General features: G+C 45.0%; 2 protein-coding genes across 4 annotated transcripts in view; both read left to right on the top strand.

The window, feature by feature from the left end:
• prr36b (proline rich 36b) overlaps positions 1-14,474 on the top strand; it is a 30,088-nt gene extending 15,614 nt beyond the window's left edge. For all 3 annotated transcript variants that reach the window (XM_051073726.1, XM_051073725.1, XM_018698586.2), the window contains 4 exons: positions 2,825-3,556; positions 3,962-4,049; positions 13,350-13,573; positions 13,753-14,474. In XM_051073726.1, the coding sequence (XP_050929683.1) occupies positions 2,932-3,556; positions 3,962-4,049; positions 13,350-13,573; positions 13,753-14,474 (1,659 nt within the window). In that variant the 5' untranslated portion in view covers positions 2,825-2,931. The remainder of the gene's footprint in view (positions 1-2,824; positions 3,557-3,961; positions 4,050-13,349; positions 13,574-13,752) is intronic.
• A 16-nt stretch (positions 14,475-14,490) lies between these two features.
• On the top strand, positions 14,491-15,292 carry LOC127142956 (translation initiation factor IF-2-like). The gene has a single exon (XM_051073727.1). It carries the CDS (start codon positions 14,491-14,493, stop codon positions 15,277-15,279), a length of 789 nt encoding a protein of 262 aa, XP_050929684.1. The 3' UTR covers positions 15,280-15,292.
• The last annotated feature ends 5,666 nt before the right edge of the window (positions 15,293-20,958 follow it).

Genomic DNA, 20,958 nt, shown 5'->3' with positions numbered 1-20,958 from the left:
GAATGAGCAATAGAACCAGAGAGAGAAGTGCAATCTCACAGCTGTCTGGAGACTTGCAGGAGAGAGAGAGAAATGTTCCTCTGGCAGTGGGCGTGCAATCAAGATTTATCACTCCCTCTAACACACACACACACACACACACACACACACACCACTAATGTAGGGTAGTTTGGAAAGGAGCAATGAAATGAACAGCCCAGCCAGATGCTTTAGTCTAGTGTGGGAAGAGCAGTACACCAGAGACCGAATGATAGAGGAGGGAATGGTGATTGGACACAGTCTTATTTCCTGGTTCACTGCGTGGTCGAATTAGGTCACAGTGTTGATAGCTATAACGGGTCTCAGTCAAAGAGTGGTGTGCTTTTATTAGAGATTTTGGAGTATCAAGTGGGTGGGGTTTGATGTGTAAAAACCTAGAAACCGTTATTCATTCGTCACAAAGACAGCATCTGGTGCTAGGTAGTAGTTTGCTCCACGCATCAAGTGCTGAATGTTATTTTAAACAAACTAACAAGTGCTGTTTGACCTTGTATGGGCTGTTGGAGTGTGGGAGGCAAAGAGTGAATAATTTCTGGGTTTTCTTTCGGGAACTCAAAATTTTTAAAGCAATAGTTGGACATTGTGGGAAATATGCTTAATGCTCTCTTGCCAAGAGTTAGATGAGAAGATTGATACCACCCTCTTATCTGTATAGTAAATATGTTCTCATTTAGCACTCTGCAAAAAAGTAAATCCGTGTAGTTCCTAAAATGTGGAACTGTTCTAGTAAGTGAAATAAGAGTGCACAGGTTATTCTGAAACAAAAATGAAAACTGCGTGGCAACTAATCTTTTACTTTCCATCTTACTTTCTCTCCTTACTCCCACCAGTGCCCATCCTGTCCCTCTCCCAAAAGCTGTGACTGGTTGTAACATGATTAAACCAACTGTCCACATTTTGTAGCCTCACTGGCATTTAAAAACCTCCTGTGACTGATGGGTGCGGCATGAGTTGCTTCTCACAGCTACCCGCCACCTCCCTCTCTGCCTCTTCGGTTGTTTTGGGTGGTGGCCTGTTGCACTGGCTGTTTGTATCTGTTCTTATGTGTTGTTTGGGATGCACGGATATGTTTTTTTCTCAGTCTCACTCTCTCTCTTTCCCCCTCTGGCTCTGCTCAGCTGCGCCGGCCATCTGTGCAAAGGCAAACAGAGAACAGAGGGATGGAAGGAGACCGGGAGCTGTGGGGGAAGAAAGAAATCGAGGAGGGGAAATGGTTGGGAGAAGGGAGGATCATTGGAAAATGAAAGAAGGCCCTTTGACATGTGAGGCTTAGTTTGGAGGATGAGTAAAGGATGACCGAAGAGGGAAAGAAAGACGAGGAAGAGTGTGCGGGAATTGTTTCCAGGAAGCTAGCGGCATAAAGATGATGTCTGTCCTCCTCTAGAAATAGGACAATGAGTGTGTGCATACAAGTTTAGGTCAGTGGAAACTAGGATGACTAGTGTTGTCTGGATTTTACAGTTGGACCAGCAACCATCAGCCAGTAGTGAGCTCATTTTACGTCTTGTTTTTTCCCTGTCTCTTTTCTCCCCCTCTGTCCGTCTTCTCTCCCACCTCCTCTTTCTGTTCCCATGCTCTGCAGGCCAAGCCTCTTCCTCTGGGCTGGCCCCTGCTTTGCCTCAGAGTTTGTCTCACCACTTAGCCTCCTGCACAGCCAGCTCCTTGCTCTGTTTGTAAACTTTGACAGGATAGTTTCCTGCTACCCCCACCGCCACCCCCACCCCCACCACCCTACTTCTCAAAAAAAAAAAAAAGATTGTATGACTATGTTTTATAGTTGGTTGCTCTTTATCAGACCTCATATGCTTCATGTCTCCATTTCTAGTCCTCAGTTGCTGAGTTTGGCTGCTCTGTTTATGACCCATGAGTCAAACTGTCTCCCTGTCTTTGGGTTTATTGTTCCTGCCTTGACCCACTTAAAATACATCCAAGCCTGTTTCCTACCTCAACTCACTTTTCTTTTTAGATTCAGTCTAATGGTTGGAAGTTGCGTGTGTTAACACTATTACTGGTGGCATATTCATATGTGTGTGTGTGTGTGTGTGTGTGTGTGTGTGTGTGTATAGTTTGCGTGCTAAAGTTTTTTGCACCCCCTTAAGTGTACTATCCCAGAAAACTAGTCTTCCACACTAGTGACTCTGATGCCATTTTGTACCAAGGAAAAAAAAAGAAGCCAACCCGTAGCAGTTACAGTGGCCAAGTGTGTCACTGAGCTTTTTGGTGTCACAGAGGGGACCATTTGCCACTGCACTGCAGTTGGCATTGAAATTAATGAAGGCTATTTGTAGAAAATGTTGCTCTTGCAGTAGACATGTTTTCCTCCATGGCTTTTCTTGTTGTGGCCCCTGAGACATCACACACTTCAACTGATCACAAAACATGTTGATCTAATTGTTTATCCTGAGGTTTCCCTTTGAGCATGACTTATGAAGCTGTGATCTGTTCTCCTTTTTATTAGCACCTGTGTTTGTGAGCGTGCTTATGTCTTTCTCTGTGTGTTAAATTTTCCTATATATGCCTCAGTCCCCTTCAGTATTATGGCACATCATGTTATATTTCTGCATACAGTCAATGTGTCTGTGAATTGTTAGGTGCTTGTATAAAAATAAGTGCGTGCGATGCTGAAACTGTAAGAAGATAGAAGCCACTGGTTTATCTGATTCCTAAGGCTAACAACATTCCTGGGGCTCTGTCTACTGATAGCAGAGACAGCAAAATGCTTTTCATGTCTGGTCTTGCTGTTGATGTACTGTGTTGTACTGTATATTATTCTGTCTCTCTCCAGATCAGTCCTTGCTGTCTCCAGAGAGCCTGTAGACCTGTGGCCAACCTGTGAGATTTAAGTCAATCAGCCCTGCCCTGCAGAGACGGACCACTACCACTCTAGGGGAGATGAAGCCGGATGGGGTTTCCACGGCAGCACTGGAGCCAATGGAAGCGCTGGAATCCAATCCAGGAAATGAGGGAGCACCAGCCGTGGGACAGGAGCCCAACCAGGCAGCCAGTCCAATGGAGGAGGAGATGCCACAGCAGCCTGTAGGGGAGATGAGCCAGGTGGAACCCCAACCAGAACAGGCCAAGGACACCCCCGCTGCCAAGACCAGCAACAAGACCTCAGGAGACTCCAAAGCCAAGACTACCAACAAGGCCACAACTAAGACAAAACCTACCACCACCAGCCCAACCAAGCCCACAGCTGGCTCACGGTCCAACACATCCCAGAGCCGCCTCTCTAACGGTGTGTCTAAGCCTCAGACCAATGGAGTGGCTAAGAAATCCACACCTACTCCAGACAAAAAGAGCATTCCGACCTCAGCTCCCGCCAAAAAACCAACAGGCACGGCCAGCGTTGCAGCCTCCAAGAGCAAAGTGGGTGAGAAGAAAACCACAGGGGCTGCCCCTGCCACCAATGGTGCAAAGTCAACGACCGGACCAACAGCAGCCAAGAAGACACCATCCACAACTGCTAATGGTGTCAAAACCAACACCACTGCAGCTGCTGCTAAAAAGCCCCCAGGTTGGTGAAAATGTCATCACAAGACAAAAATCTAAGATCAGTGCGAAAGTATAATCCAGAATGTAGGCTGTTTGAGTCAGACACATCCATAGTAAGTCTAGCATGAAATATTTTCACAGCTCTAACTCTAATGAGGAGTATTCATTGTAATGTGATGACATGCGGATAAATGCACATAGGATGGATTTAACACACATATTACACATGCTAGAGTGACTGCTTCTGATCCAGAAATGTATTTGCCCTAGATCCAGCACACTGTATGTGTATGTATATATGTGCCTGACCTTAATCTGTGATACAGTGTATGTTACTATAAACTATGTAACATTCTACTATATAATACTGTGCTTATCATCTCACATATTTCTTAACTTTTTAATCACTCACTCTCCTCTCCTCCAGCTCCAAAACCTGCCTCTGCAACTCCCACCAAGCCTAGCTCTGCTGCCTCACCTAAGCCCAATAAGCCCCCTGTTTCCAAGACAACCAGGTAGGTGTGAGTCTGAGAGAGATTTTCTGTGTGTCTGTAGATAGCACTGGCAGTTGTCTGTAACTGGTCCTCTTCTTAGACAACCTCCAGGCAAAAATGTTTTAAGTGGGCTCCTTTTATTAAAAACCTTTTCAGTGATTTTCTAGCAAATCAGCACATTTACTCCAGATTGGCAGCGAATCCAAATAACTTGGAATTGCAAATAGATTGGAATTGCGGGGAATGAGTTCAGCATTCTAAAGTTCCTCAGTGCCAAGTGACAAGCAGTTGGTTCAAAAGGCTTTACTTGGCTACAGGTTCAAAGAAGACCCTGTTTAAGAAAAAAACACCCTGGAGGAATGAGGGACAATGATCCCCCACATAGAGGCTTGGAGGGCCTGGGCATAAGTAGGCCAACAACCAGCCAATGTCAGAACAAGCCTTAGAGGAATGCCTCGCGGGGTTTCACCAGAGCAAGCATTATACAGCATTATTAATAAAACAAGTTTTGGAAGGAAGGGAAGAGGGCAGTTAGAAGAATTAACTGAGAAACAAGAGTATCCTCTTAATGTTTTGTTTCTTTAGAGTGAGTACTTGTTTCTGTACACCAGCAGAAAGGAGTGTCTGTTTGTGTGATATCAGTACAACATGTGTTCCTCACCTGAGTCACACTGGGTGCATGGTGTTGGGTCCTGAGGTTACTTGGCAATAGACCAGAAGAGGAGGCTGAAGGAGGCCTTTGTCTAAAATAGTGAAGATCATGATCTGATAGAGCCTTTGGGAGTCTGACTGTTCATTGTCAGAATATTATCATTCTGCCACCCTCTCTTGTTTGTTTATTTGTTAGAGCAGTCTCTTTCTTTACTGTTTTACTACAGTGGTGTATGGTATGATGTGTTACATCACCATGCTGGCATGTTTGAATGTAGACATACTGTTCAGTCAGAAACACTTGTGTCAAACAGTTTGGATCATTTGTAGCAAAGTTGTCATACCAAATAGAAACCAGGAGAACAGCCACACACGGCAGGATATCCCAGGAAGATGCTCTTTAAAGGATAGTTTGACATTTTGGGAAATAGGCCTATTCACTTTCTTGCCAAAGGATAAGATGAGAAAAATGATATACTCTCATGTATGGGAGGTTAGCTTAGCTTAAAAACTGTAAACGGGGAAACAGAAAGCCTGTCTCTGTCCAAAGGTAACAAATTCTACCTAACAGTGCCTCTAAAGCACATTGATTAACTTGCTCTATCTTGCTTGCTTAATCCATACAAAAAAACAAAGTGTAAAAAGCAGAATTCAAAGGAGATACAATGTGCTTGATGAGCTTAGTGAGCTTCAGATGCGCTGGTGAATTTGTTATATTATTAATATTATCATACATTCTAAGCGACTAAATATTTTTCCCAAAATGTCAAACTTTTTCTTCAAGACAGATCTAAAGGTCATAGTAGTGCAAAAAAATGATGTAATAATGTTCCTGCCCAGTTTTCCTGTTGCAAATTTCCATATTTAGTGATGAACTTTCAGTCAAGGACTCTGTTCAGAGCATGGAAAACACCCAAGCAGGGAGAACCCATCACTCCATCCACAGTAGAGCTAGGCTGATGTTTGTTAGCATATGGCAGATATATCAGTATCAGCATATACATATAAGATCTTTGAGGTAATTTGTAAACCATGCCTCCATTACGTATTTTTTCTATCTGAGAGCTCTGACCAGCCAGAACCAAATGATGCCAATATGTCATTACCAGATTCTCAAATATCAAGATTGATATTGGAGCAGAGCAGGTATAGGTTAGAGCAGATCAGAGCAGATCCCAGCTGGGTAGAGTGTGCAGGAGCCGGGATAGAAACATCATCAAAATGCCCACTCGCTCACTATGAAGTCTCTGGACTGATCTGGCGGGTCCATTTAAAAGTTCATTTAATGTCTGGTCCAACTGGTTCAGATATTTGCAGCTCCACTGGGTGATGTCTAGATAAGGTTTGCTGCGCATGTGTGACTAGCACTATAAGTTGCAAGCTGCTTTCTTCCACCTGAGAGCAAGGTGTTTTAGATCCCACCCCCCCCTCTATACTCCACGTGTCACAAGTAGCAGTTGGACTGTGGAGATTACGCTCAGATTACAGCTTTATACAATGGTTGATGTGCAAACATCTCATTAAAAAGTATTACACAAGGGCATGCTGTTAATCGCCACTGCAGTACAGTACGCTTATTGTGCCACCTTAATGAACTGTCATTGCGATTTCATTATAATTACTAACAATAATTATGCCCCCCTCATGTTCACCCAGTTTATGTGGAACGTCAAGTACAAGTTAAAGGTATCAGAGTTAAGTACAACACACAAGAGTGTCTACATGGGTCCACATTCTTAACTCTGTTTGAAATGTTGTTACTGTAACACTGTAAAAGAGTGATTATGGACCCTGCTGAGTTTAAATTTAACACTCCTCAACACTCACCAGTATCAGCTGTTTTCTACACCAGTGTGCAGTAGGAAGTAAAGTCTGTCACATAGTAACAATAGTCAATAGTCTGTCCTTCATAGTAACACTCTTAGGTGTAAATATGGTAATAGACAAATATCTCTTATATACCATGTATTACTGCTATACAAATATAAGGAGTTGAGTGGAGCTAATTCAGATACCAAACACGCTGCAAAAGAGGGAGCAATGAGGTGATGTAGTTGAAAGACCTCAAATGATGGATGTGAAGAATGGGATGGCCTTTATGTTTGTGTCATGTATTAATTTCAGGAACATTACAGTCTTGCCACATTCCAGTTTTCATTGATATAGTAACTTTTCCACCATAGCTGAGCATGAAACATTTCTTTGCTTTTTTTTGCTTTTGCAATATTTCAACTTTTTTCCAAATATTTCCACTCAGGTTTTTTAAGCACAAATTAAAAATGTGCATACAAACAGGTGGGTTGAACCTTACTTAGTGTCTGTATGTCAACATTAATGATGTGTTCACTGAACATCTTTACACATGCTGTTTTGTTCATTGTGTTTACTAAATGGCTGTATATATAATTTTTTGAGCACCAACAGTAGAGAATATACTTTTACAAGAAAAAGAGGAGAAAACCAGAAACACAATACTCCCTTTTTTATTTTTATTTTTTAATTTAATTAATTGATTAATTTATTTTAAGCCCCACTTCCCACTCCCTGCTCACCTCTGAGCTATGTAGGCAACAAGGTCAAATTTATCAGAAGACTTAGCTGAAATTTAGCTGAAGCTATTATTGTAATCAGGTTAAGATCAGATTATTAGTGTGTATCAAAGTGCACCTAAGTTGCTGTATTCTTTGCGAGTGTATGAGTCAGTAAAATGTGTTACATGCAGTGGCTGTGTAGCCCAGAGAAGGATTTTGCTGCAGTAGACCTACTTAAAAACCCCCATGAGAAAGGTATAACCATTACTGACAATAGGCTCATCTGACAGCACCATGTACCCTTGTAGGCATACTTTGTTAAGTGTGTGTGCGTGCATGTCAGCATTTGTATATGTGATCTGCTTTGACAGGGCCATAAATTTCTACTTTAATTAGATTTTGCCCTTTTCCTACCTCAATCCTTAATTCAGATCTGCTATCAGCAGAGTGGTGCAGAGCACGACAGAAACATTCATTGCCACATCAAACACCATCCTACTTCCCCTGTTGCTGTCACGCACACACACACACACACACCCACAGTGGGTATATCAGTTTACTCAATGTTGCTCTGTGGCTCAATTGATTTAATTCCATCTGCGGCAGGTTCCAGTTATCAGACAAATAAAAGTGTAGAGGAAATGCAGGTTCACTAAGTGACATGAATCTAATTTAAGGCCACTCACAAGTGTTCTTTTATTCAGCCAGAGGTTTTAGCAAAATTGAATTAGGTTTTTTAGTTGTTGTTGCCAGTGGGTGTTACAGCTCATTCTTTGTGTGGCTGTTTTTATGACATTCTGCACAGCCAACCTTTTTATGAAAACAGACTTTTGTCAAGTCTTAAAGCTCACGTACATAAAAAAAACCCTCTTAAGTTAAAAAAAGATATCTTTTCCTGATTGTCACAGAATTTCACTTCCCAAGAAGCAGGCTTCCTGCACACTGCACTTTACCTGTTTACAAAAGCAGCGAAGGGTCAGTGAGCGTGCAGAAGCTGGGTCAAGTCAATTTATTTAATTTGTTTAGTCGATTGTGATATGTTGGTTGAGATTCTGCAAGTGAAGTGTGTGCACAGCTAAAGTGAATGGATGGATGTATGGATGCATGGACATGCATCCTCCCTTAATGTTCATTTTATTCACCCATATTTTTTCATGGGTGTGTTGTGTTTTTGTGTTTGTTTTGCTTGCATTGGCACTCTTGTGTTCTTATGAGGTGTGTGTGTGCTTTTGTGCACCTGCTGTTTGAAGGTGATAGCCAACAGCATGCAGTCTGTGACAGGAAACATTTGAGCCTGATTAGAGTGCAAATGGAGAAAGTAGAAATCATTATGGGTTGTTTTAACATCATGTCTGTGCATGCTGCAGTGTATGCTAACAGTTAATGTGTCAGCTTGTGTGCGTGAATATGTACCAGTTTTTGTCTCTTGGCAGCCATGAAGATGATTGAAGATGTGTCCAGCTTTGCATTGATAATTCTGGACTGGTATGCAGCATGCAACCTGCCCAACAGGACTGTACAGCAAACTGTGCACATGCTATATAGGTGCTGGAGCGTGTATGTGCTGTTCTTGAATGCCTGCATAGTAGGAGCAGCATGTAATTAGGATGCAGAGCATGTGTTCATTTGCTGGTATATTACTCAGTATGATGTGGAGGTAAAGGGGGAAGGGAGGCATACATGCTTGCTTGCTGGACACGTGGTACATGTGCACGTGCCACTGAGCCGCTTTCTCCTGCTGGCCCTGCTGTCTGCGGATGCAGCGGAGTGAAGTAAAACAAAAATGGTGGCAGTGGAGTATGGAGGCTACATGGCTGAATAAGTCATGTGTCCCTGCAGAGCTCCCATCACTGCTGCCAGAGATACATACAGAGTGTGAGGGCTGTGCTTGCAGAGAGTGTGAGTTGTTTGCATGGGGTGTGTGTGTGTGTGTGTGTGTGTGTGTGTGTGTGTGTGTGTGTGTATGTGTGTGTATGTGTGCATGCATGTGTATGTGTGTGTGAGACAGATAGAGGGGCAGAGGTAGAGAGAAGGCAGAGAGGACCAGAGGGTATCTCTGCGTGAAACAGGGCGAAATATTGCCCTTTTGTAGATCAGAGGACAGAGCAAGGGTATTCGGCCTTTCTTGTACAAATTCAGAGACTCACTGTTGGGTGATCAGGTGGCTTTCTATTTTTCCTGCCATCCACTCAGCCTCTCATGTTCCCACATTAGTCATGCTGTTTTCCTCATTGATGGTCCCTCAGGGATGATAAATTTTTATTGCAGTCAGTTGAATGCAACCCTCTTCATGATCTAACAAATTACTGCTGATGTAATGGTTCAACAGTGGTGTGTGTGGTAAGCAGTAGCCAGGGTTCTTGTCCCAGATAATGTTGAGTTGTCCAGCATGAAGCAGACGACATGTTGCGCAGGCTGTAAATCTTCTGTCCTGCCATGGGTGTGGTCGATGACTCTGTGATGCAGTCTTCTGTTGCCATGATTTTATAAGGGTGAAGCCGCAGAGCCAATTACCAAATGGATTTAGTGGGAATGAGGCAGAGGGAGGGAAGGAGAGGGGGATGTTAAGTATAAGTCTGAGTGTGAGACAAAGGTTTGAGTGTGTAAGGGTGTGTTCGTGGGTGTGTTCACTCAGACATGTTGCTAACGCTTTGTGGAAACCAGAGGCACATATTAACTGCTCTATTTTCAAATGTAATGATAAGCATAAAAATATTAATTCTCATGATATAATATATGAGTTGTGACTGCGTTTGAACAATCCCTATTTTAAATGTCTCAACTCCTCCTTCTCTATCTAATTTAGTTCATAGTATGTACTTCACTGCCATTGTAAATGATGATTTTTAATTGGGATAATTGTTGTTAATTGTTGGGCTTTTAACATTTCTAAAAACTGGATCCTGTTTGTATTTTTTTATTTTATTGTTTGTTTATACATTTTCCTTTAATAGTGGAGTGTCTGAAATGATAGACAGAGAGATGTGAAATTAAAACCCACTGCATTGTATGGTTGACACTCAGTACCTGCTCTGTACAGTTAGAATTTTATGGTCCCCACTTCCTGCTTTGCTCCTGTGTCCCATTAACATACCTTGGGAACGATCATGAATACATTTAGGGAAGAGACTTCTGATCAGGTTCATTTTACAGTAAAATTCCCAATCTGCCACTGGTCACATGACTGCATCCTTCCTGAGGTGGTTGAGGCCACTTTAACCAGGATAAAGATCCTGCCTCTACATTTGTGCTGCTTAATTAACACAGCATCATCTTTAATTTGCTGCTTGCCTTGAGAAGAGGGAGGTCCTTCTACCATAGCTCATCGTCTTTGCTGCAGGCAAGATGTCTGCCTGCATGCTTGCTTAGCTCCTGCTTACTCATTTGCCCCTTTCATGGTGCATCTTATTATTTAAATCATAGCCTAACTCATGTTGTATCTTAACAAAGCAGCACCAGCAGGCAACCCTGTCTTTACACACAGCAATCTTTTCTGAACTGCAGTGATTGAGGAAATGTGTAGTTGCATTAAAGTGAAGGCGAACTTTTAGTGTTTCGCTACGTGCATGTGCATCAGTGCGCCTGTAGCAACCAACGTCAGAGTCATCTGATTTTTCAGCTTCAGTGCATTTCTGGGCTTTCTGTTCAGCATTTGTGTTAACCCCAATTTATAGTGTTGTTTCTTTCAGCAAGGCCTGTGGTGAAATAGGAACAATGACCACTTTTTCTATACAAGCTGCCTACTGAGTTAAATGTAGGCACAAAGTGGCTTCATTTAAAGACAGCAATAACCTCTACAGTCTTCCCTGTCATTTAGCTGACAGTGAGATTAATTACAGAAAGAATAGAAGCTTAAAATAATTCTTTGCATCACTGTATTCAGACATTGTCACCATGGCCAAGTGTTGTTAAACAACATCTCAGAACACACAAGATCTCATTTTACTTTGACCTAGTCTCTTAAATACTGCAATAGTTTTCCAGCTGTGCAGACTGCCTTCTATGATAAGACAATGGTATGAGATAATGTTTAATCGGATGAATATTATCTAACTCCCCCATCACATCTCTCTCCCCCTTGCATGGTCTCTATCTCCCTCTTTCCTGTCTCTTTCTCAGTGGCCTGGTTAATTTCCAGTGCTCTGTAACGTGCCCCTGCCTTTTTGGATTATCCATATTCCTTTTATCAGACAGATTATTGTGAATATTCTCTCTGAATATCTCAGCATTCTTCATCTCTAATGCCAGTCTCTGTATCCTTTAATTCTCCTCAGTCTCCTTTCTCTGTAATTCTTGTCTTATCTTCTACTGTCTAATTCAGGCATCACAGAACTTATTCTTATCTCACCTTTTAACATTTTGTTCACAATTTTAGGCTTAAAATCTTAACATCTCCCTCACCATTTCCCAATTTGGGCTTAGGAGATGGAGCTTTGGTGAAGCAGAAAGAAGAAATCATTGTGTCTAAAACACCATTATAAGAGGACGTTGTTGTTGAACATAAAGACATTTATTCCCAAATTTTGTCATCAGCAATTTCCAGTAAACACAATCTCCTCCAAATACATTAAGTCAGTGTGTCACAGATGAGTCTATCTGTGGTTTTGCATAGCCAGAGGGGTTTCGTATTAATAAAACTGCACAGACATGATCCAACAATCTCTATATCAGTAACACTCCTTTCACTCCCCCAAAGCCAATTATAAATGATGTGGATCAACTGTAAAAGCTGGTCTGAACTTCTGATGTGACCACACCCTTATTGTGTTGCCACCCGTTGCTCCCTGGCTTTAATCTAATTTCATGTTACCGAACCATATTCCATTACATTTGCCAGGCTGTGGATAGCACGCACTACTTCACTGCCCTTACACAATGAGTGTGCTTTTAACACAGCCCGTGGTTCCAACTGGGGGATTTGGATAAGTTATTTTTGTTCTCCTTTCAGTATTAAAGATTAACATGGTCCCAGCCATCTTCACTCTCCCTCCACTCCACCCCCCCGTTGCCTGTTCTCTTTCTGCCAGTACTAACTCAATTCTTTATTTAGAAACAGGCAGTTAGTTTAGCGTGGACCCAGGAGATTGCACACCGCAGCCTTGTCAGGACTACTAGATGTAGGTTACTTCGCTGAGACGTGACATAGAAGCCAGCTTCTGGGCCAGGCAGGCTGCCAGAGCAGGCAGGCTGATGCAAACTGCCCCAAGTGTCATTCCCTTGTAGGGACGGGGTATAGGCAGGAGATCAGGGACTGGGGTTGGGATGCCTCTCTGGGGTCCTTTGTGACTCACCTTCCAAACTGCATCGCTTCATAGGCCCTCAGGGGAGTTTGTCATGGGGCTGTGGAAGAGTGAGCTGGGCCCGGGCCTGTTGTTACCAGTGTTTCAGATGCTGATACGCTAAGGAACCAAGTTAGCTAGAAAAGAACTAGTTTGTGCAACATGTTGTCCAGCGATGTCTGAAGTTCATAGCGGCTCCAAACTGCCACGCTGGAGAGGCAAGAGAGGAGCAAGACACAATAACACACATCACATCATAAAATCCTATTTGTTCACAGTCTGCTATAATGAGGGTTGTGCATCTGCTGCCCTGTCTTTGAGAGGGCAGTCATCAAGAACTCATTGGATTTGGGCCGATGCCACCTACGAAAGGTTATTTAGGACTTGTCTGCTCATGCACCCATTAAGAACGATCTGTTCTCTCTCTCTGAGGTGGTAAGCCTACATGTCCTTGTCCTGCAAGCTTTGCAAACAACCTTGGTAATGTTTGTGCTGTTTTCTTAGGGAATCTTCTGGCAGTGACTGTGCACTTACAGCACAGGGCTGACCAGCACATGGTTGGGGTGAAACCTGATGTTTCCCCCTAGCTGTGAGTGGCTTGACAACTCAAAAGCTTGAGTCACCTTCAATGAATCTTCATTCCTTGTGTTTTGTAAATAAGGAAATCAGCATTTTATTGAGCTCACTTTGTGCGTGGGTCACGGTTTTTTAATGATGGTACAAGTAAGCCTAGAGTGGACCAGCAGTGAGCAAGTCATGATTTAGAGAGAACATGCGCACATGTAGTCAGCTTTGTTTCTCTGTCCCAGATCTATGTGATATTGTGCGTTTCTTAACCTTTTTTTGTCTTGTTTCTTTAGACCCACAACTGGCACAGCAGCATCATCTCGTCCGGCCACAGGCTCAACCCGGCCACCCTCTACCAGCACAACCAAGAGCTCCACAGCTACAGCCAAACCCGCCACCCCTAAAACCCCCTCCGCCACTGCCAAGCCTGCTGCCTCCAAACCAACCTCCACTACCCCCTCTGGTGGCAAACCTCCAGCATCACAAACATCCAGAAACTCAACCCCTGTGAAAAAAGGTAAAGGTGTTTTAAAAATACGGGATATAAAACATTTCACCTTTACCTTTGCATCCCTAACTTGAAAAGAATGACATATCACTACAGAAGGTTTGGTCTGTTGTTTGGATCATAATATGCTATCTTTTTGTTTAATTATACCATTGTTTTACCATTCTTTCTGTTCTGTTGTCTCCCAGATGTTACCAAACCAGCCACCCCAGCAGCCAAAAAGCCGGCAGAATCTCCACGCCCTTCATCTACAACAAAGTCAGCAAAACCTGATACCCCCAAATCAGCCTCAAAATCAGACGTCACTGCCAAAAAGCCTACCACTACTAAGGCTGCAGACACCAAGACACCCAGCCGCTCCAAAACACAAGAGAGTAAGCCCACACCTTCCAAGGATGTTTCCAAGGCACCTGGCTCCAAAATGGCTGCCAAGACCTCCAGCCCCAAGAAGACTGTGGGCAGCAGCACCCCAACTCCTGTGAAACGTGGCCCCAAAGCTGCAACAGTTGCTGAACCTGAAAAGGAAATTTCTGCCACCGTAGCTGCTGCGGCAGCTATCGCTACTGCGGCAGCTGTCATTGCCGGGCCACAGGAACCAGAACCTCCTGCAGAAGTTGCTGTGGAACCACCTGCCGCAACTCTTGAATCAGTACAGGAAAAACTTTCAGAACCCACACCAGAACTGGTCTCTGCACCAGTGTCAGAACCAGTACGAGAACCTACACCAGAACACATACATGAACCAACGCCAGAGCCTGTGCGTGAACCAACGCCAGAACCTGTACGCGAACCAACGCCAGAACCCATGCGGGAACTGACACCAGAACCTGTACGCGAACCAACGCCAGAACCCATGCGGGAACCGACACCAGAACCCATGCCGGGAACCGACACCAGAACCTGTCCGTGAACCAACTCCAGAACCCATGCGGGAACCGACACCAGAACCTGTACGCGAACCAACTCCAGAACCCATGCCGGAACCGACGCCAGAACCTGTACGCGAACCAACTCCAGAACCCATACGGGAACCAACACCAGAGCCTGTACGAGAACCAAGTCCAGTCCAAGCACGAGAAGCATCTCCAGAACCCCCTGTAGAACCACTGTCTCAGCCGTCAGCAGAGTCACCCTCCAGTGTTCAGCTGTCAGCGCAGCTGGACCTTTTCAAATACGATGAATCTGCCAATGATTCAGTTCCTTCCCTGGGAACTACGGTCATGTCTCCTCCTTGTTCTCCACCAGGCCCAGTGTCTCCTGTCAGAGAGCCACAGAATGCCTCCTCTCTGCTGGACATGGATATCCAGTCTGACCCATGGGACAGGAACGAGTCCCTGACCTCATCTGACTTTGCTTCCCAGGGCGCAGTCAATATGATGAACTTCCAGACAGAAGAGGAAAGGGAGTATAAAGAACACTTTGAGGCAGAGAAGACAAGGGAGGAGGAGGAAGAGGGGGAGGAGGAGAAGGAGAACCTCTTTATGCCCACCTCCACAGTTCCATCTGCAGAGGCCTTTAATATGATGGCACAGCCTCACTTGTTGGGCACCTCGCCCATGGATGACTTCACCTCCAGGGACTTGATCTCCCCTAATGAAAAGGAGGAGGCAGTGGAGAAGGCTGATGAAGAGATCAATGAGGATGATGATGAGGAGGAGGATGATGATGAGGAACAGAGGAGACTAGGCCATCAGGCCTTCATCTATGATCACTGACATGAGCATGTCTCAGCCCTCTGAGGAGTTCCAAGTCCGGTCCTCAGGCTTCGGTGGTTCAGCAGGCTGGCACGGTGATGACCTGCTGTCTGGGATGGACTCTGAGGACCTGAGCAGCTGCACCAGCAGTCGGCAGCAGGGAGTCTCTGACCTCAGCAGCACCCAGCACACCTGCAATATTGGAGGGCACCCAGAGCTCAGACGCCCTGGTTGACTCAAGCCTCCGTGGTTCTGAGGGAGATGGTAATCTCATGGGCTCTCCCAACGTGGAAACCCTGGCCAATGAAGAAGAGGATGATGATGAGGAAGATGAGAGAGTGGATGATATGGATCTGAGTTCAGAGAAAGTAGAGCATCACAAGGTGTTCCAGCAGCAGGAGCAAGATGAGGAGGAGGATGAGGATGTAGAGATGCGCAGTGAAGGCGTGACAGAGAGCTGTGGGGTGGCAGATGAAGATGACTTCAATGAGGAGGAGCGTTTAGACAACCTCAATCGCTCTGTTCCTCCACCCTGCATGCCCCCAGCCTCCTCCTGGGGCCAGACCAACCCCTTCTCTGATACCTGGGGTCAACCATCCTCGCTGCTCTCTGTCTCCTCCCCCAGTCCTGTGTCTGACCATGGTGCAGCTGAATCTGAAACACCAACTCAGTCTCCTGCCCAGGCGTGTTTAGACAGCAGTGCTCCTTCCTTTGCTCCTCAGTCAGAGCAAGAACCCCTGCAGCACCAGTCAGCCCATGACGAGGCTAACTTACTTGCTGCCCCAGCTGTAGGCATGTCTCAGTCCAGCACTCTGAGTGGCACAGGTCTGGCTGCCCGCAGCAGCAGCGAGACAAGCACGCCAGAGGAACTCCGCGACTATGACAGTAGCTCTGGGGTGGAGTCCCGTTCGGACAAGCAGCAGACCCCAGTGCCTGCTTCAGTCCAGCCTGACATGGAGCAGGACCTGGGTATCCACTTGGAGAAAGGTGATGGAGAAGAGGAGGAGGCTGAGACACTCCCTGCCGACGAGGTTCTGGGAACAGGACCCCCAACTGCTCCAGCATCTGCCCCATCTTCCCCCTCCACCTCAGGAGATGAGGCCAGTGATACAGAGGGCGAGATGCAAATAAATGATCCAGATGCACCAATGATGATGGATGAGAGTGCTGGATTTGAAAGCCCTACCCCCACCTGTAATCTGCCTGCTCTTGAGGAGGACGAGGAGGCAGCAGACACAGGCGCTGGAGAGGGTGATGAGGACGGGGGCGGGGCTACCCCTCAGTCAGCCAACTCTGTGGCATCTTATGGCTTCGACTGCACCACATCCAATTCCAACGCCCACTCCATGGCTGAGAGCTGTGGAAAGAGCCCAGGGATCTTCTCCCTGGAGAATGAGGAACAGCTGCCCGAGGAGGCCAAGGACCCCTCCCTCATCAAGGAGCTGACCCTGCCATCAGCCGCTGCCGCTGCCCAGGCAGAGGAGCTGCTGGGTAGACCCGTGGACCTGATGCCTTTGGGCCTCCCGGGAGACATCCAGCCCAGTCTGGATGAGCACCACTACATGCTGGGGGGAAAGGCTGCAGCAGACCACCTTGGGGAAGTTGACCCGTTGGAGCCCAGTCACCACCTTGGGGCCCAGGAATCTGGAGACACCGGCGACAGCCAGCCACCGTACTACTCAACCGTTTGTGATAAGACTGATAGTTTTCTGGCAGGTAATGTATAAGTCCCTCCTATTACCCCTGGAATGCACCTTTTCCCCGCAACCCTCCCCCTTTACCTGTTGTTCGTTTTCTCTCCAGTTGGGTTAGATGGCTTAGAAGAAAAAAAAGGAGAGCAAGATTGTAGGAAAAGATTTTTAAAAAATGAACAAAGGAGATGGGAAAAAAAATGACTGTAGCAATTTTTAAATGAAGCCTCCCACTTTCATACTGTTATGGTCATGGTTATGAGTGTATGGCTTAAACTCCTTTATGTACAATAGCTACTACCATTTTCTAGTAGAATGTTCTTTTTAAGTAACACTGCATATTCTGTAGCCCCTGATGGGGTATTGACTGATTGGTCCAATGTGACTGAGCTTTTAAACCGAAAAAAGAAAAAAGAAAAAAAAAACACAGATGGAATGAAATGGACTCATTGTGTATTTATCCTACTGTTTTTACCGAACAAATGTCAATGATTTTTTTTGTTTTGTATTTGCTTATTTGTTGTTTTTTTGTTTGTTTTTTTTTTCTGTTGAAACCTGGTCCTCCCTACCCTGTGTACACATGCTTCATGTTCAGCAGCACTATAGCGATAGTCACATGCTCCTTTTTAAAAGGTTGTGTTCTTGTTTCAAGACTTATAGCTATCAAAATAAAGGCTAGATATTAACATGGCTGTTTGGCCCTTACAGATTTGTTGAGGTAGGTATGGGAGTATTAGATTGCAGTTGGTGAAGTTTTTAATGTGTGCTTCAAGAGGTTCCGCGCTCTTTGCATAGGTTGTTAAGGTATACAGTATAACGTGCAGTCACGTACAGTATGTGTTTCAGGCGTTTGGTTTTAAGTGGCTAAGCTTCAAGCCTCAGTTACAGTAGCTGATCATTTGTGTTCCAGAAGAAACTAACAACTAGCCTATTATTTGTGATGAGACCCTGCATTGTCCTACATTGCTATCACAGCTTTACACTCGCTGAAACATTTTCATAGTGGGCGTTTGGTTTACTATTTCAACAGTATATTGCATGTTTAACTAACAGAAAGACTCTGTACTACCTTGAATTTGAAACAATTCTACACTAGACATGTTCATAAATGGATGGTTCACACTAGGTTATCTTTCAAAATTCCATTAAAACATCATTGCAAGGCATTTTGTTCCTGTTTCTTATTTTCCCTGCAGATCCAGCATGCCTGAACTTACTGTCCTTGTGTTTGAATCGCTGTGTATTTGAATATTTGCACAATTAATTTCCCATGGTGTCTCCTCTATTTTTCCACCATGGGAATAACTGGTAAACAGGAAGTGAATGCAGTATTGTACAATGTTGTACCTAAAATGGAATTTTGGTTGAAATCAAAGGGGTAATCCAAATGGTGTCCCAGTGCCCTGTTCTCCAGCATGCTTGTGCCCTCATGACATTTTCAGATTAAACACTAGTTGAACAACGTCACATCAGAAACACATATTTTGTAATGAGGCTCACTTAAAGGTGCCCTGTGGAGATTATTTGTAAACAAACAATTGTTTACAGTCAGTGGGAGCACAGCACATTATGTGTCTCCTTCAGCTCCAATCCTGTAAAACCAGCAGCCCACATACTTGGACAAACACAATAGAGACCTACTGGTAAAAATATTGCTCCATAGCACTTCTAGTGGTCAGAAACTTCACAGGGTACCTTTAACAGTAAATAGGCAGGAAATTGCATCATACACCTTACTTTCTCTCATCAAGATCTGTATGCACAAGTGCCTCAAACACTCAAACAAGGTGAAACCTACTCAGTTCTGTCTGCATCTTCCCGAATGCTCCACTCACACACTTGGCACAGAGGCAAACATGCACACAGACATACATGAACAACTCCTCTCTGTACAAGCCACACAAATGTTTTGAATGTTGAAGTTCAAGAAGACCTTTCTCCCTTTTCTTACCTTTATCCTCTGACCTACCCGCTCCTGTCCATCAAAACCCTGACATGGAAACACTCCAGATCCCTGTATCCACACACACCCCTGTGTCTAAAACCTCTCAGAACCTGCATCTTTCTACTAAATAGTTAATATATTCTTGAGCCCATGTAAGCCCTGTTTCAGGTTTGTGTTTTGGGACAGCATTTCTTGCCTTTTGAAAACACAGTTACATAGGAGTACCAAAACCAAGGTGAATCAGCTCCATCATTTTTATGGCGTGGTGATTATGCATGGCACAAGACAAGTTAATGCAAACAGATGTAAAGTACATTATCATATTTTCATTAACATAGTACAGTCAATTCTGTGTGATGTGTTGTCAGTTTTATTCCCCATGTGTTCATTTGTCTCTTCAAATACCTGTTGTCTGTAGTGTACTGTGTATTTATGGCTGCTGTCTTGCATGGTAACCAACATATTCTAAGAGGACAAAGCAGCAAATATGAGTTTTGTATGGTTATATTAAAGGAAATGCAACTTCAGAGAGAAAACATCTTGCAGTAACTACCTTATGTGTAGTGTTCCTGTGTCATGGATGTCACTTTATTTTGAGAACCCCTTTCTTTTTGCGTTACACCTTTCACCCTCTTGTCAGATCTCTCCTGAACCCTCTTCTTCCTGGCCCCTGTTGTTGTTGCACCCGTTCTGTTTGATGCATGCATCTCTAATGGATGCACCAAGTGATCTTGACTGTCTCACAGGAGACGTGAAGAGACAAGAAGCGGATGGAGGCCGCAAGCTGCAAACACACTCACAGGAAGACAACTGGAACCAGAACCAGAACCAGAACCACACCACCACTGTTCCTATAGCCAATGGCCACTACTTGGCACTGGTTCCAGGCAACAGGAGGCCCATTGATCCGACTCTTGCGGCACATTTTGCCAAGATCGCACCCCCTCCTCCTTTGATAGAGACCAGTGTTGATAGTCATGCTGGTGGAGAGCAGTTGAGGAGGCTGGAGCAGCACCAACAGAAGCTGAGAGAGATGCAGCACCGTCAAGAACAGGAGAAGCAGAAGAGGCAGTGGCTGGAGGAGGAGCGGTTAAGGCTGGAGCAGCAGAAGCAGTTGGAGAAGCAGCGTAAGGAGCTCCTCCAGCTGCAGCTTCAGCAGCAGCAGCAGGAGCACCGTCAGCGCAGGCAGGTTATGCAGTGGCAGCTGGAGCTGGAGCAACAGTACCGCATGCAGCAGAAACAGATCCAACAGCAGCAGCAGCTGAGGAGGAGCCCGACTGGAGTCATGCTCTCCCCATCCTCAGGGCTCTGCACCATCTATGAAGCCATGGAAACCAGCGACGAAGAGGACGAGGCTAGAGGAGAGCAGAACAGGAACAGACAGGTGATAGGGAAGAGGATGCCGTCCTCCCAAACCGTCCCACCTGATTTCCACAGGCAGCTGCGTCCAGTGCCGCCACAGGAACTGGAATGGAACAAGAAGGTGGACATGGTGCAGCAGCTCATCAACCAGACCCTGATGCTGTCTGGAGATGGAGGCTGCCCACCTCTCCTCCTACTCCCTGTTGGGACTGGAGGCACTCTAAGCCCCTTGGAGAGCAGCATGTGGCCCAACATGCTGCCACAATTCAGCCCTCCTGCTGCTACAGTCACCTCCGTCAGCAGCTACTCCCCCGACAGTCGCGGCAGCTCCCCACCTGGTGACTGGACTGTGGTGGAGGTGGAGACCCAGCACTGAGGACAACCAACCAATGGGTCAATCAACCAGTAAATAAATCAAAAAATCAATCTAAGGAAGTTTAACATTTTGGAAAATACATTTCTTTGCTTTCTGGTGGAGAATTAGATGAGAAGATTGATACCAAGTATGAAGCTACCGGGGTGGCTAGTTAGCTTAGCTTAGCATAAATACTGGAAACCGAGAGACAGCTAGTCTGGTTCTCTTCAAACAATTAAAAATCCACCTACTATCACCTCTTAAGCTCACTAATTAACACATATACATACACATATAACACATACACACATATAATTGCCCATTTTGTGGGGCAATGTGATGTTTTA

Source organism: Lates calcarifer, linkage group LG11 (genome assembly GCF_001640805.2).
Source record: "Lates calcarifer isolate ASB-BC8 linkage group LG11, TLL_Latcal_v3, whole genome shotgun sequence".
Taxonomy (NCBI): Eukaryota; Metazoa; Chordata; class Actinopteri; family Centropomidae; genus Lates; species Lates calcarifer.
The sequence above is the reverse complement of the archived record's forward strand: the minus strand, read 5'-3'. Positions and strand labels throughout refer to the sequence as shown.